The sequence below is a fragment of the Scyliorhinus torazame genome, chromosome 18, assembly GCF_047496885.1.
Source record: "Scyliorhinus torazame isolate Kashiwa2021f chromosome 18, sScyTor2.1, whole genome shotgun sequence".
Lineage (NCBI taxonomy): Eukaryota > Metazoa > Chordata > Chondrichthyes > Carcharhiniformes > Scyliorhinidae > Scyliorhinus > Scyliorhinus torazame.
In genome coordinates, this window is record NC_092724.1 from 59,421,909 (window position 1) to 59,438,445 (window position 16,537).

General features: G+C 53.0%; 1 protein-coding gene across 1 annotated transcript in view; it reads left to right on the plus strand.

Annotated features, from left to right (window-relative positions):
• Positions 1–16,537, plus strand: part of LOC140395236 (procathepsin L-like) — a 129,049-nt gene that overhangs the window by 104,226 nt on the left and 8,286 nt on the right. The window contains exon 5 of the mRNA XM_072482788.1: positions 7,855–8,014. Coding sequence (XP_072338889.1) covers positions 7,855–8,014 — 160 coding nt within the window. The remainder of the gene's footprint in view (positions 1–7,854; positions 8,015–16,537) is intronic.

Sequence of the window (16,537 nt, forward strand, 5' to 3'; positions counted from 1 at the left end):
GCGCCCATTGGCCGCCCGTGGGTCGCTGGGGGGGTTGAGTCCGTGGTCCCATTTCTACCCCGGAGATAGCGGCGACCCCATGGGACTGGCATACCGCTGCGTAGTGCCCCTTTTTACCGCAATTTTTGCAGGTGGCCGAGTGGGCCGGGCAGCGCTGGCGGGGGTGTTTTGGCTGCCGCAAAAATAGCAGCGGGGCCCCCCCGGGTGGTCTGGTATTCTGGCTGCGTACGCTTGCGGAGGGGTGGGGTGTTCCAGGGGGTCGGTCGCGGGCAGGGGTCCACGGAGCCCAAGGGGCTGCAGCGCAGTCAGGGGCAGAGGCGCAGGCGTTTTGGGAGGCCACGTCGAGGGAGGCTGCAAGGGCCCGTACCTCTGTGAGTCCGAGAGAGTCTTTCTCTAAAAGTCTCTGGCGAATTTGCGACGATGCCAAACCTGCTACGTAAGCGTCTCTGATCAGGAGGTCCGTATGTTTGTTCGCCGTAACCGCTGGGCAGGTGCAGTTTCTTTCCAGGTTGTTAGAGCATTGAAGAATTTGTCTAGCAATTCCCCGGGGATTTGTCGTCTCGTCGTGAGCTGGTAGCGTGCGTAGACCTGGTTGACGGGCCTAATGTAGATCTCCTTCAGCAAGTTGATCGCCGCTGGGAATTCTTCCGCGTCCTCGATGAGGGAGTAGATTTCGGGACTCACCCTGGAATGCAGGACCTGCATCTTCTGGTCTTTTGTTGGTCTGCCGGGGGCCGTTCGGAGGTATCCCTCCAAGCACGCCAGCCAGTGCTTAAACGTCGATGTTGCGTTAGCTGCTTGGGGGCCGATTCGCAGGCACTTTTTAAGTCTGCTCAATAAATTGTAGCACCATCGATCACACACGAGGCGAGATGTAGAGAACTTTAATCGAGGCTTTATTGAGCAGACTTGTTCAGACTTGTTTCCCAGCAGCTCAGTCACAGAATGCAGCTGCGGGGAGTAAACCGGGTTCTTATACCCCGCCTATCTGGGTGGAGACCAGTAGGCGGGAGATCCAATCGGGACCCAGCATCTGTCCTCCAATAGCTCCTCGGCATTCGTGGTGTACCGTATTACCCCTAATACATACCACCACACACGCATGACCGGCACCACTCCCTGCTCCTGCAGGCAGTTGGACTCCTCCACCTACACCAGCAGGTGCTGGACGTTGGCCGCCATCCCCTCCTCTTGTCCCTTGGTCACTGCCTGCACCTGCACTGCAGGTGGTAATTGATCATCCAGGTGCCCGGGACCCATCTGGGTGTGTCTGTCCCCTGTGTGTCTGTCCCCTGTGTGTCTGTCCCCTGTGTGTCTGCCCCCTGTGTGTCTGTCCCCTGTGTGTCTGCCCCCTGTGTGTCTGTCCCCTGTGTGTCTGCCCCCTGTGTGTCTGCGCCCTGTGTGTCTGTCCCCTGTGTGTCTTTCCCCTGTGTGTCTGTCCCCTGTGTGTCTGTCCCCTGTGCGTCTGTCCCCTGTGTGTCTGTCCCCAGTGTGTCTGTTCCCTGTGTGTCTGTCTCCTGTGTGTTTGCCCCTGTGTGTCTGTCCCCTGTGTGTCTGCCCCCTGTGTGTCTGTCTCCTGTGTGTCTGTCCCCTGTGTGTCTGTCTCCTGTGTGTCTGCCCCCTGTGTGTCTGTCCCCTGTGTGTCTGTCCCCTGTGTGTCTGTCCCCTGTGTGTCTGGCCCCTGTGCGTCTGTCCCCTGTGTGTCTGTCCCCTGTGCGTCTGTCCCCTGTGTGTCTGTCCCCTGTGTGCCTGTCCCCTGTGTGTCTGTCTCCTGTGTGTCTGTCCCCTGAGGTGTGGTCCCCTGTGTGTTTGTCCCCTGTGTGTCTGTCCCCTGTGTGTATGTCCCCTGTGCTTCTGCCCCATGTGTGTCTGTCCCCTGTGTGTCTGTCCCCTGAGGTGTGGTCCCCTGTGCGTCTGCCCCCTGTGTGTCTGTCCCCTGTGTGTCTGTCTCCTGTGTGTCTGTCCCTGTGTGTCTGTCCCCTGTGTGTCTGCGCCCTGTGTGTCTGTCCCCTGTGTGTCTGTCCCCTGTGTGTCTGTCCACTGTGTGTCTGTCCCCTGAGGTGTGGTCCCCTGTGTGTCTGTCCCCTGTGTCTCTGTCTCCTGTGTGTCTGTCCCCTGTGTGTCTGCCCCCTGTGTGTCTGTCCCCTGTGTGTCTGTCTCCTGTGTGTCTGTCTCCTGTGCATCTGTCCCCTGTGTGTCTGTCTCCTGTGTGTCTGTCCCCTGTGTCTCTGTCTCCTGTGTGTCTGTCCCCTGTGTGCCTGCCCCCTGTGTGTCTGTCCCCTGTGTGTCTGCCCCCTGTGTGTCTTTCCCTTGTATGTCTGTCCCCTGTGTGTCTGCCTCCTGTGTGTCTGTCTCCTGTGTGCCTGTCCCCTGTGTGTCTGTCACCTGTGTGTCTGTCTCCTTTGTGTCTGTCCCCTGTGCGTCTGCCCCCAGTGTGTCTGTCCCCTGTGTGTCTGTCCCCTGTGTGTCTGTCCCCTGTGTGTCTGCCCCCTGTGCGCCTGCCCCCTGTGTGTCTGTCCCCTGTGCGTCTGCCCCCTGTGTGTCTGTCCCCTGTGTGTCTGTCCCCTGTGTGTCTGTCCCCTGTGTGTCTGTCCCCTGTGTGTCTGCCCCCTGTGCGTCTGTCCCCTGTGTGTCTGTCCACTGAGGTGTGGTCCCCTGTGTGTCCGTCCCCTGTGTGTCTGTCCCCTGTGTGTCTGTCCCCTGTGTGTCTGTCTCCTGTGTGTCTGCCCTCTGTGCGTCTGTCTCCTTTGTGTCTGTCTCCTGTGCGTCTGTCCCCTGTATGTCTGTCTCCTGTGTGTCTGTCCCCTGTGCCTCTGTCTCCTGTGTGTCTGTCCCCTGTGTGTCTGCTCCTGTGTGTCTGTCCCCTGTGTGTCTGCCCCCTGTATGTCTGTCCCCTGTGTGTCTGCCCCCTGTGTGTCTGTCCCCTGTATGTCTGTCCCCTGTGTGTCTGTCTCCTGTGTGTCTGTCTCCTGTGTGTCTGTCCCCTGTGTGTCTGTCCCCTGTGTGTCTGTCTCCTGTGTGTCTGTCCCCTGTGCGTCTGCCCCCAGTGTGTCTGTCCCCTGTGTGTCTGTCCCCTGTGTGTCTGTCCCCTGTGTGTCTGCCCCCTGTGCGTCTGCCCCCTGTGTGTCTGTCCCCTGTGTGTCTGCCCCCTGTGCGTCTGTCCCCTGTGTGTCTGTCCCCTGAGGTGTGGTCCCCTGTGTGTCTGACCCTGTGTGTCTGTCCCCTGTGTGTCTGTCCCCTGTTTGTCTGTCTCCTGTGTGTCTGCCCCCTGTGCGTCTGTCTCCTGTGTGTCTGTTTCCTGTGTGTCTGCCTCCTGTGTGTCTGTCCCCTGTGTGTCTGCCCCCTGTGTGTCTGTCCGCTGTGTGTCTGCCCCCTGTGTGTCTGCCCCCTGTGCGTCTGTCCCCTGTGTGTCTGTCCCCTGTGTGTCTGTCTCCTGTGTGTCTGTCCCCTGTGTGTCTGTCCCCTGAGTGTCTGTCTCCTGTGTGTCTGCCCCCTGTGTGTCTGCCCCCTGTGCGTCTGCCCCCTGTGCGTCTGCCTCCTGTGTGTCTGCCCCCTGTGTGTCTGTCTCCTGTGTGTCTGCCCCCTGTGCGTCTGCCCCCTGTGCGTCTGCCCCCTGTGTGCCTGTCTCCTGTGTGTCTGTCCCCTGTGTGTCTGTCCGCTGTGTGTCTGCCCCCTGTGTGTCTGCCCCCTGTGTGTCTGTCCCCTGTGTGCCTGTCCCCTGTGCGTCTGTCCCCTGTGTGTCTGTCCACTGAGGTGTGGTCCCCTGTGTGTCCGTCCCCTGTGTGTCTGTCCCCTGTGTGTCTGTCCCCTGTGTCTCTGTCTCCTGTGTGTCTGTCCCCTGTGTGCCTGCCCCCTGTGTGTCTGTCCCCTGTGTGTCTGCCCCCTGTGTGTCTTTCCCTTGTATGTCTGTCCCCTGTGTGTCTGCCTCCTGTGTGTCTGTCTCCTGTGTGCCTGTCCCCTGTGTGTCTGTCACCTGTGTGTCTGTCTCCTTTGTGTCTGTCCCCTGTGCGTCTGCCCCCAGTGTGTCTGTCCCCTGTGTGTCTGTCCCCTGTGTGTCTGTCCCCTGTGTGTCTGCCCCCTGTGCGCCTGCCCCCTGTGTGTCTGTCCCCTGTGCGTCTGCCCCCTGTGTGTCTGTCCCCTGTGTGTCTGTCCCCTGTGTGTCTGTCCCCTGTGTGTCTGTCCCCTGTGTGTCTGCCCCCTGTGCGTCTGTCCCCTGTGTGTCTGTCCACTGAGGTGTGGTCCCCTGTGTGTCCGTCCCCTGTGTGTCTGTCCCCTGTGTGTCTGTCCCCTGTGTGTCTGTCTCCTGTGTGTCTGCCCTCTGTGCGTCTGTCTCCTTTGTGTCTGTCTCCTGTGCGTCTGTCCCCTGTATGTCTGTCTCCTGTGTGTCTGTCCCCTGTGCCTCTGTCTCCTGTGTGTCTGTCCCCTGTGTGTCTGCTCCTGTGTGTCTGTCCCCTGTGTGTCTGCCCCCTGTATGTCTGTCCCCTGTGTGTCTGCCCCCTGTGTGTCTGTCCCCTGTATGTCTGTCCCCTGTGTGTCTGTCTCCTGTGTGTCTGTCTCCTGTGTGTCTGTCCCCTGTGTGTCTGTCCCCTGTGTGTCTGTCTCCTGTGTGTCTGTCCCCTGTGCGTCTGCCCCCAGTGTGTCTGTCCCCTGTGTGTCTGTCCCCTGTGTGTCTGTCCCCTGTGTGTCTGCCCCCTGTGCGTCTGCCCCCTGTGTGTCTGTCCCCTGTGTGTCTGCCCCCTGTGCGTCTGTCCCCTGTGTGTCTGTCCCCTGAGGTGTGGTCCCCTGTGTGTCTGACCCTGTGTGTCTGTCCCCTGTGTGTCTGTCCCCTGTTTGTCTGTCTCCTGTGTGTCTGCCCCCTGTGCGTCTGTCTCCTGTGTGTCTGTTTCCTGTGTGTCTGCCTCCTGTGTGTCTGTCCCCTGTGTGTCTGCCCCCTGTGTGTCTGTCCGCTGTGTGTCTGCCCCCTGTGTGTCTGCCCCCTGTGCGTCTGTCCCCTGTGTGTCTGTCCCCTGTGTGTCTGTCTCCTGTGTGTCTGTCCCCTGTGTGTCTGTCCCCTGAGTGTCTGTCTCCTGTGTGTCTGCCCCCTGTGTGTCTGCCCCCTGTGCGTCTGCCCCCTGTGCGTCTGCCTCCTGTGTGTCTGCCCCCTGTGTGTCTGTCTCCTGTGTGTCTGCCCCCTGTGCGTCTGCCCCCTGTGCGTCTGCCCCCTGTGTGCCTGTCTCCTGTGTGTCTGTCCCCTGTGTGTCTGTCCGCTGTGTGTCTGCCCCCTGTGTGTCTGCCCCCTGTGTGTCTGTCCCCTGTGTGCCTATCCCCTGTGCGTCTGTCCCCTGTGTGTCTGTCCACTGAGGTGTGGTCCCCTGTGTGTCCGTCCCCTGTGTGTCTGTCCCCTGTGTGTCTGTCCCCTGTGTGTCTGTCTCCTGTGTGTCTGCCCCCTGTGCGTCTGTCTCCTTTGTGTCTGTCTCCTGTGCGTCTGTCCCCTGTATGTCTGTCTCCTGTGTGTCTGTCCCCTGTGCCTCTGTCTCCTGTGTGTCTGTCCCCTGTGTGTCTGCTCCTGTGTGTCTGTCCCCTGTGTGTCTGCCCCCTGTGTGTCTGTCCCCTGTGTGTCTGCCCCCTGTGTGTCTGTCCCCTGTATGTCTGTCCCCTGTGTGTCTGTCTCCTGTGTGTCTGTCTCCTGTCTGTCTGTCCCCTGTGTGTCTGTCCCCTGTGTGTCTGTCTCCTGTGTGTCTGTCCCCTGTGCGTCTGCCCCCAGTGTGTCTGTCCCCTGTGTGTCTGTCCCCTGTGTGTCTGTCCCCTGTGTGTCTGCCCCCTGTGCTCCTGTCCCCTGTGTGTCTGTTCCCTGTGCGTCTGCCCCCTGTGTGTCTGTCCCCTGTGTGTCTGCCCCCTGTGCGTCTGTCCCCTGTGTGTCTGTCCCCTGAGGTGTGGTCCCCTGTGTGTCTGTCCCCTGTGTGTCTGTCCCCTGTGTGTCTGTCCCCTGTTTGTCTGTCTCCTGTGTGTCTGCCCCTGTGCGTCTGTCTCCTGTGTGTCTGTTTCCTGTGTGTCTGCCTCCTGTGTTTCTGTCCCGTGTGTCTGACCCCTGTGTTTCTGTCCCCTGGGTCGTGGTCTCCTGTGTGTCTGTCCCCTATGTGTCTGTCCCCTGTGTGTCTGTCCCGTGTGTCTGTCCCCTGTGTGTCTGTCCTCTGTGTGTTTGTCCCCTGTGTGTCTGTCCCCCGTTAGAACAGTTTAAGTTTGGGGTGTGACCTATTCACAGTTATTAATGTTTCATGGGCCATTTCAAAGTTGGTGTGAAATCTATTTGAAAGATCGGCCTGTATATCAACCTGGTCATTTGGTCAGAGAGGTGTTTACTCTTTAGGAATGTAATTGAAGCTGCAACTTGATTTGAATATTGGGCTGTAATTAAGAAGCAATTTGGTTTGAAACAGTTCTCTGTGAATATTTGTGTAAACTGCCTTTCGTGCTGGTGTTGTTTCTCTCGCAGTCACTGTTCTCACTGTTACACTGAGACAATGCGCCAGTGTACGTGTGTGCGTGAGCAGCCGTTCCGCACTGGGGACGTGCTGGGGGCAATGCTAACTCTCCTTTATCTAAAGTGGCATTGAGCAGCAAGGAAATGCAGAGTGGCAGTGAGGACGATGCAAAATGTAGCAATCCATCCTCACCATCCTGTGCTAAGAATTGTAGAGAGGGGTGATGAGGGTCTCGAGAGAGAGAGATACAGAAAATCCTGTGCTCAGGAGAGTATCATAGGATCCCTATATTGCAAAGGAGGCCATTCGGCCCATCGAGTCTGTACTGATCCTCTGAAAGAGCACCCTACCTAAGCCCGATCCCCCACCTTATCCCCGCAACCCCTCCTAGGGGCAATTCAGCATAGCCAACCCACCTAACCTGCACATTCTTTGGTCTGTGGGAGGAAACCGGCGAACGTAAAGGAAACCCACGCAGACACGGGGAGAATCTGCAAACTCCACACAGACAGTTGCCCAAGGTCAGATTCGAACCCGGGGCTCTGCCACTGTGAGGCAGCAGTGCTAATCACTGTGCCACCATGCCACCCAAAACAAAGCTGAGAAGTTTGAGAGTATCATTATGAAAATTGTTTCTCAGATTTGTTAATTTTTTAAAAAATGGAATTGCTGCTAATTGTTTCTTGAATTTTGGATTGGGGAGTTGAGCAGTTTCGTTCCCAAGGATAAAATCGCACTGCAGTTTCTGATTCTGGGCACTGAACGGATCATTTACAAGTGTCACTGTTTCCCATTGAAATGGAGTCAGTGTGAGGGTATTACAAGAGCTGCTCATTCTAATACAGGGCAACGTAACACACTCGGGTCTGTTTTATACATTGGGAGCCGTCTAACGCTTATTCTAACAACAGGCTTTGAACACCTGGCCAAATTTTCCATTTTCTCTTCGAAATGCTGGCTCAGATGGACAAAGAGGCGTGCAGCTCACTGGCAGTGCAGCTGGCCTTTCTCACCCTATTGTCCCGCACTTCAGAAGAAATAAATACTGCATCCGCTTCCCATGCTAAGGGGGAGGGGGACCTGAAAAAGCCAATAAGTCCGAGTTACGATAGCCCCAGTTAAGAAAAAGAGGAATCCCCCCACCCCCACCCTATGCACACAGGAACACCCACACCATGGTAACGCCCAGCATGGAGAGAGAATGCCATCCCGTGGACATGGGAACCCCCCAATGGAGTTCCCAGGACAAAAAGCCCACATGGCACTGCCAAGTGATGTTGTGGGACTTCTTAAATCTCCTGAGCAATACAGCGGTGAAAGCCACTGTGCAATGTCCCCCTTCACGCTCACTGTCACACTCTGCAATTTTTTTCACAATTTGTTTGACTCTTAGGAGGGACCATGCAGATTTCAGAGAGATAAGTTTGTTGTCACAATCAGAGGCTTGAGAAAAATCGAACGAAGCGCACGGCATTTGCAGAAAGCAGTGAAAAAGACTGGACCAATAGCTGTTGCAATTGATGCAAGTGAACCTTTCCGCTGGTACAAACGAGGTAAGAGGCAGAAACTTTTTTATTATTAATTATTTCTCAATATTCAGAATGGAAATGACTGCACCCCTTCACCTCGTTCATGTTTTCCACCTCCAGTTCTCCATACTCTCCAGTGCTGTCAAACACCATGGGGTAAAAATTATCGGGATGGACAATTTATCTGCACCCATTCGCAGTGATACAGGCAGCTCAGAAACTTGGTGCTGCTGCTAATTTAACTGATAGTGATGAGTAGCTCAGTGCTGACGTGCTGCTGAATGTCTGTTACCCTCAGCAAAGAACCAGGCTTGTCTGAGATTAGCACCATTTAAAGCGAGTTTGGACGACTTAAACCCAACCTGCAGCTCTGAAAGGAGCAGGTGCTGGAACTCAGGCAGAGACTCTGAGCACAAAGAGAAGTGGAAATGGTGCAACAGGCCAGGCAGCAGCCCCGAGTGTTGTCTTGGGTGTTTCCGATGCACAAATGATCCAACACGGCTGTAGATGGTACAACTCTGTTTTATTGTCTTAAACAATGACAACTACTAACTGCTGGCTTGGGTACGTGCTTCACCAGCTAACCTGTGGACCCAGCCCTATTACTATCTTGGTGAGGCACTCAGCACATGGTCTATGTCTGAGTGGCGCGCTGTGAGATCTGTGCTCTGAGCTATCTCCTGGTAGAATGAGTGGGAACTGTGGTGTTCGCTGTTTTATAGTGCGTGTGAGGTCCCCGTCCTTCAGGGGACCAGGAGACCCTCTAGACAGACATTGAGAAGGCAGTGGGAGCAGGCAGTGTCACAGTCAATGCCAGCAATCTAGTTCCGAGGACCTGGAGGCAGAGACACAAAATGTTCGATGACCCCAAATGAGTGGTCAAGGTGAGTGAATTTGTTACTTGCTGTATACATACAAAAGCACCACTAGCCTCACACACTGCCCCACTCACCACACCTACTTCACTCACCTCCTAAAAACATCCAACACAATCATAGCTCACATGTCTCCACCCCACCCGCACACAGTTAACACCAATGCAAACATCACACCCACATCTCACAGCTTGCACACACTGCCAGATATTCAACCATGAAAGCCACATCACCCAAACAGATTGCAACAAACTCAGTGACACACCTCCCTCTGTCTTGCAGGACAAGGTGGCCCATAACCAGAGGCAACAGCACCAAACCGGCAGAGACTAGCCTGGCAGTATGGGGGCCCGATACCGGAAATAATTGGTGCAGCCACAACTGAGGCTGTGGCCAGTGGTGGGGGTGAAACAATAGAGGATGATGGCTTCTTCCTCCCAAATCCACCTCACATCCCATTTCTCCCTCATCCCACAACCTCTGGTGGTTTACAAGCTGCAGATGGTATATTTGTGAACCTCTTGCTTTCCTCCACTTGCTTCACCCGAACCCTACCCCTGCCCCTCTATCATAGAACATAGAACATAGAAAATACAGCATAGAACAGGCCCTTCGGCCCACGATGTTGTGCCGAACCTTTGTCCTAGATTAATCATAGATTATCATTGAATTTACAGTGCAGAAGGAGGCCATTCGGCCCTTTGAGTCTGCACCAGCTCTTGGAAAGAGCACCCTACCCAAACTCAACACCTCCACCCAACACCAAGGGCAATTTGGACATTAAGGGCAATTTATCATTGGCCAATTCACCTAACCCGCACATCTTTGGACTGTGGGAGGAAACCGGAGCACCCGGAGGAAACCCACGCAGACACGGGGAGGACGTGCAGACTCCGCACAGACAATGACCCAAGCCGGAATCGAACCTGGGACCATGGATCTGTGAAGCAATTGTGCTATCCACAATGCTAACGTGCTGCCCTTAAGAACAAATAAATCTACACTATATCATTTAACCGTAATCCATGTACCTATCCAACAGCTGCTTGAAGGTCCCTAATGTTTCCGACTCAACTACTTCCACAGGCAGTGCATTCCATGCCCCCACTACTCTCTGGGTAAAGAACCTACCTCTGATATCCCTCCTATATCTTCCACCTTTCACCTTAAATTTATGTCCCCTTGTAATGGTGTGTTCCACCTGGGGAAAAAGTCTCTGACTGTCTACTCTATCTATTCCCCTGATCATCTTATAAACCTCTATCAAGTCGCCCCTCATCCTTCTCCGCTCTAATGAGAAAAGGCCTAGCACCCTCAACCTTTCCTCGTAAGACCTACTCTCCATTCCAGGCAACATCCTGGTAAATCTTCTTTGCACCTTTTCCAGAGCTTCCACATCCTTCCTAAAATGAGGCGACCAGAACTGTACACAGTACTCCAAATGTGGCCTTACCAAAGTTTTGTACAGCTGCATCATCACCTCACGGCTCTTAAATTCAATCCCTCTGTTAATGAACGCGAGCACACCATAGGCCTTCTTCACAGCTCTATCCACTTGAGTGGCAGCTTTCAAAGATGTATGAACATAGACTCCAAGGTCTCTCTGCTCCTCCACAATGCCAAGAACTCTACCGTTAACCCTGTATTCCGCATTCATATTTGTCCTTCCAAAATGGACAACCTCACACTTTTCAGGGTTAAACTCCATCTGCCACTTCTCAGCCCAGCTCTGCATCCTATCTATGTCTCTTTGCAGCCGACAACAGCCCTCCTTACTATCCACAACTCCACCAATCTTCGTATCGTCTGCAAATTTACTGACTCACCCTTCAACTCCCTCATCCAAGTCATTAATGAAAATCACAAACAGCAGAGGACCCAGAACTGATCCCTGCGGTACACCACTGGTAACGGGGATCCAGGCTGAATATTTGCCATCCACCACCACTCTCTGACTTCTATCGGTTAGCCAGTTCGTTATCCAACTGGCCAAATTTCCCACTATCCCATGCCTCCTTACTTTGTGCAGAAGCCTACCATGGGGAACTTTATCAAATGCCTTACTAAAATCCATGTACACTACATCCACTGCTTTACCTTCATCCACATGCTTGGTCACCTCCTCAAAGAATTCAATAAGATTTGTAAGGCAAGACCTACCCCTCACAAATCTGTGCTGACTATCCCGAATCAAGCAGTGTCTTTCCAGATGCTCAGAAATCCTATCCTTCAGTACCCTTTCCATTACTTTGCCTACCACCGAAGTAAGACTAACTGGCCTGTAATTCCCAGGGTTATCCCTAGTTCCTTTTTTGAACAGGGGCACGACATTCGCCACTCTCCAATCCCCTGGTACCACCCCTGTTGACAGTGAGGACGAAAAGATAATTGCCAACGGCTCTGCAATTTCATCTCTTGCTTCCCATAGAATCCTTGGATATATCCCGTCAGGCCCGGGGGACTTGTCTATCCTCAAGTTTTTCAAAATGCCCAACACATCTTCCTTCCTAACAAGTATTTCCTCGAGCTTACCAATCTGTTTCACACTGTCCTCTCCAACAATATCGCCCCTCTCATTTGTAAATACAGAAGAAAAGTACTCATTCAAGACCTCTCCTATCTCTTCAGACTCAATACACAATCTCCCGCTACTATCCTTGATCGGACCTACCCTCGCTCTAGTCATTCTCATATTTCTCACATATGTGTAAAAGGCCTTGGGGTTTTCCTTGATCCTACCCGCCAAAGATTGTTCATGCCCTCTCTTAGCTCTCCTAATCCCTTTCTTCAGTTCCCTCCTGGCTATCTTGTATCCCTCCAATGCCCTGTCTGAACCTTGTTTCCTCAGCCTTACATAAGTCACCTTTTTCCTCTTAACAAGACATTCAACCTCTCTTGTCAACCATGGTTCCCTCACTCGACCATCTCTTCCCTGCCTGACAGGGACATACATATCAAGGACACGTAGCACCTGTTCCTTGAACAAGTTCCACATTTCACTTGTGTCCTTCCCTGCCAGCCTATGTTCCCAACTTATGCACTTCAATTCTTGTCTGACAACATCGTATTTACCCTTCCCCCAATTGTAAACCTTGCCCTGTTGCACGTACCTATCCCTCTCCATTACTAAAGTGAAAGTCACAGAATTGTGGTCACTATCTCCAAAATGCTCCCCCACTAACAAATCTATCACTTGCCCTGGCTCATTACCCAGTACTAAATCCAATATTGCCCCTCCTCTGGTCGGACAATCTACATACTGTGTTAGAAAAGCTTCCTGGACACACTGCACAAACACCACCCCATCCAAACTATTTGATCTAAAGAGTTTCCACTCAATATTTGGGAAGTTAAAGTCGCCCATGACTACTACCCTATGACTTCTGCACCTTTCCAAAATCTGTTTCCCAATCTGTTCCTCCACATCTCTGCTACTATTGGGGGGCCTATAGAAAACTCCTAACAAGGTGACTGCTCCTTTCCTATTTCTGACTTCAACCCATACTACCTCAATAGGGTGATACTCCTCGAACTGCCTTTCTGCAGCTGTTATACTATCTCTAATTAATAATGCCACCCCCCCACCTCTTTTACCACCCTCCCTAATCTTATTGAAACATCTATAACCAGGGACCTCCAACAACCATTTCTGCCCCTCTTCTATCCAAGTTTCCGTGATGGCCACCACATCGTAGTCCCAAGTACCGATCCATGCCTTAAGTTCACCCACCTTATTCCTGATGCTTCTTGCGTTGAAGTATACACACTTCAACCCATCTCCGTGCCTGCAAATATCCTGTCAGATAGACAAGAACTGCCACCTGGTCAAGAACTGGTGCAGGATCCTGAAGTGCAAGAGGAACAAGAGATGAAGAAGGAACACCACCATTCAATCTCACACTCACAGGCAGCAGCTCAGATACTGGCACTGAGTGAACGATAGAGGGTGGCACAGGGACAGGATCTGCACGGGGTGAGTCACTGGGCTGTAGCCAGGACAGTGGGAAAGGATAGTGTGGGTGCCAGCTCACCTGCGGTTTCAGATGGTTTCTGCTGCGGAGAACTTAGACTCAACCAGGAAACAAAGAAGAAAAAGTTGACAGGCGTGTGCATCAGGATACTTGGTGCATTGTCAGACCTGGTCTGCTGTCAGTGTGAATGGACATGGATGTGGTCCAATTCCATCCTCGGACAGGACTCTACACAAAACATGGTGCCCAACCTTTCCAGCATGGAATTGCTGACCAACCCCATGAGAACCCCTGTGGCCTGACCGTGATACAGGCTCTGATCGCTGGTGATTGCTGAATAGTCAGAGGCCAATGCACATTGGAGGGTATTTTATGCAGGTGACAGGGGTCTTGGCTGTTTGCTGCAGAGACCCACGTTGTTCCCTTTGAGGAAAGCGTGCCGAATAATGGACCAATCAGGCCATTGGTGGGCGCTCCACAGGACTCCAAGCTCAGGAAGCCCCTCCCACCAACACCTGCCAGCCAATCAGTCGTAAACATTATTTTTCCCCTCAGTACCCCCTAGAAGGCAGCAGTGTCTCAGAGCGACTCAGGGAAGTCACAGGAAGGGGTTGTGGGGGGAGTTTGTGGAGTAAGGAACAAGAGCAGGTCGTTGGCTTTCAGCGGTCTTGCCCCACGTGCCCTTCCTGATGCTGGGTCACTCGATTAAGCACTGAGTGCCTCTGAATGAGGAATTCCCCCTGGGAGACCACAAGAAGCCGGCACAGGTTTGCTCATCGTGCTCCCCGCTTGGTGACAGGTCCGCTTGCGTCTGGATTAATACCAGCGATAGCAGAATGAGACCCATCAGTTGGCATCAGTAACCCAGTTAAGGGCCTGAATGGGCAAGGGGATGGGAAGTTTGTCCACCAGCTTTCCTACCTCAGAGTTGTTCAGAGCGGAGGTGGGAAGTGGGCAGGTTCCCCACCCCACCCCTCTGATTAAATGCCATCCCTTCTTGTAAACGCACCTCAGGGAGGGTACAAGGTACTGCCGAGTATCTGAGCGCTGCCGTGGAAGCTCAGACTGATGTCATGGCATCTCAGCTTGTTGCTGAGCAAGGTCAGCGCTGTCTTCCCCAGTGAAAGACTGTATCCTCCCAGCAGCCACGCTACAGCCACTGGGATCGCAATGAGGAGGAGAGCTCTGGCAGTCCAGGGAAATAGTAAGGCGGGCAGTCAGGGAATTCACCCTTCGTATGGATTGGATTTGTACCGAGGTACAGTGAAAAGTATTTTTCTGCGAGCAGCTCAACAGATCATTAAGTACATGGAAAAAATGAAATAAAAGAAAATACATAATAGGGCAACACAGGGTACACAATGTAACTACATAACACCGGCATCGGGTGAAACATACAGGGGTGCAGTATTAATGAGGTCAGTCCATAAGAGTGTCGTTTAGGAGTCTGGTAATAGCGGGGAAGAAGCTGTTTTTGAGTCTGTTCGTGCGTGTTCTTAGACTTTTGTATCTCCTGCCCGATGGAAGAAGTTGAAAGAGTGAGTAAGCCGGGTGGGAGGGGCCTTTGATTATGATGCCCGTTTTCCCCAGGCAGCGGGAGGTGTAGATGGAGTCAATGGATGGGAGGTAGGTTCGTGTGATGGACTGGGCTGTGTTCACGACTCTCTGAAGTTTCTTGCGGTCTTGGGCCGAGCAGTTGCCATACCAGGCTGTGATGCAGCCAGATAGGATGCTTTCTATGGTGCAATTGTAAAAGTTGGTAAGAGTTAATGTTAACATGCTATTGACTTCTACATTTCTATGTGAACCACAAGCTGTTTCTTACATTGGCCGAATGACCACACAACTAGTATATTAGTTTAAAGACAGTTTATTAACAAACACAAGAGCTTTCTCTATGCAATGATACATGCGACTATGCACTAAACTAGACCTAATAACTAAGATGACCTTTACTTAACTTCGGGGTGATCGGCTCTGTGCGAGAGATAAGGCCACTGTGTCCACGTTGGTCGGTTGGAAGTCTTCAGGTTCGTCACGGCTGGGCTCGTCCTTCAGGTAGCGATCGCGGGTCCTTGAACTTGGCTAGTCGAAATGCTGCAACTGGTCGCACACAGGCCGGTCCAAAAGAGGCTGATCCCTAATGTGCAGGGCTTCTTATCCTTCTTCTCTTTCGCACACTTTTGGGCGGTCCTATCTCTAGCTCCAATGGATCGATAGGGTTTTGATCACCCTCATTGATCCTGGCTAATTAGGGGGCGAATACCTCATTGGCTGGGCGGGTCCCAGCTAACATTATCCTAGTCACGTAGGCCTTTCCAAATCAGGGGTAGTGGCGCCGGTTAGTCTGCTACTGTTCTAAGTCCTTGATTCAAACTCTATTGTCCTGGGGGAAATGGCAATTGACTCTTAATGAATACAAGTTTCAGTAAGGTCTGGCTTCTTTGCACAATACACAGAGGCTGTGTACTTGTCTGTGTCCAAGCTGACCACAATTCCCATGGTCCTTTGCAGGTGGCCATTTTAGATGGCGACAATGCCGAATTTCCTTAGTTTCCTGAAGAAGTATAGGGGCTGTTGTGCTTTGTGGTGGTAGCATTGACCTGGGTGGACCCGGACTGATTTTTGGAGACATGTACCTTTTGTAAGGGCCACGAAGAATCCAGCACGAGTTTTAAGGATACAAAGTAATAACATTTATTTACTATAACAATATATACATAACAGTAGCAGTAACTTCCCTTGCTACCTTCTCCTTCCTGCTGGTTCCTGAACTGGCCAGCTTATTTATACTAGGAGATTCTCCGCCCCCCTCATTGGGGAAGTTCATACTCCCACAGGATTGTGGGATAGTCATTAGTCCCCAGCCAATCGTAATTAGGCAGGTTATAACATCCCTCCCCCCCAAAGTCCAAGGAATCCACCGAAGACCCTGGCGAAGGAAGGCGTCGGACTTGTTTGGCCGCAGGCCGGACGCCATTTGCACGCGGCGCTGGATCAGGCGGCGTGTAACGAGACGGAGACCGGCGCTTCCGTGATGAACGGCACGGTTGTACATCCACGGCCCGTGGACCCGAGGATTCCCCCTCTGATGCATCCTGTGTCTCCATCTCGGAGTCAGAGTCTGCTGCCTCCGTCATGTCAGCGTCTCTATCTCCATTTGGTCCCGTAACGACCTGCGCAGGCTTCGAGTGAGGCACCAGTGGAAGATTTTGAGGACTACCTTCCCTTGTCTCTGGTCTTTGCGGCTGTTGAAATGAGCCCCGGGGGCGGGGAATCTTTTGAGGGGATGATTTTCTGGACCGGACATGGTCGACATGTTTTCGCTGGAGACGACCCTGGGCTTGCACTTGGTAAGATATCGGGACCGTTTGGCGAAAGATTACACCAGGAACCCATTGGGCACCACCAGCAAAATTCCGAACGAATACTGGGTCACCGGGCACAAACTGCCGAATCGGACGATGCCGAGACAATCCCTGTCCCTGCCGTTCTTGTGTGCGGCGTACTTTTGCGCCAATGTCCGGGAAAACCATACTAAGGTGGGTGCGGAGTCTCCGGCCCATTAGGAGTTCTGCGGGAGCTACCCCAGTCACTGCATGGGGGGTGGTCCTGTACGTAAACAAAAAGCGAGCCAGTCTCGTGTCCATTGATCCGGAAGACTGCTTCTTTAGGCCTCTTTTGAATGTCTGCACTGCACG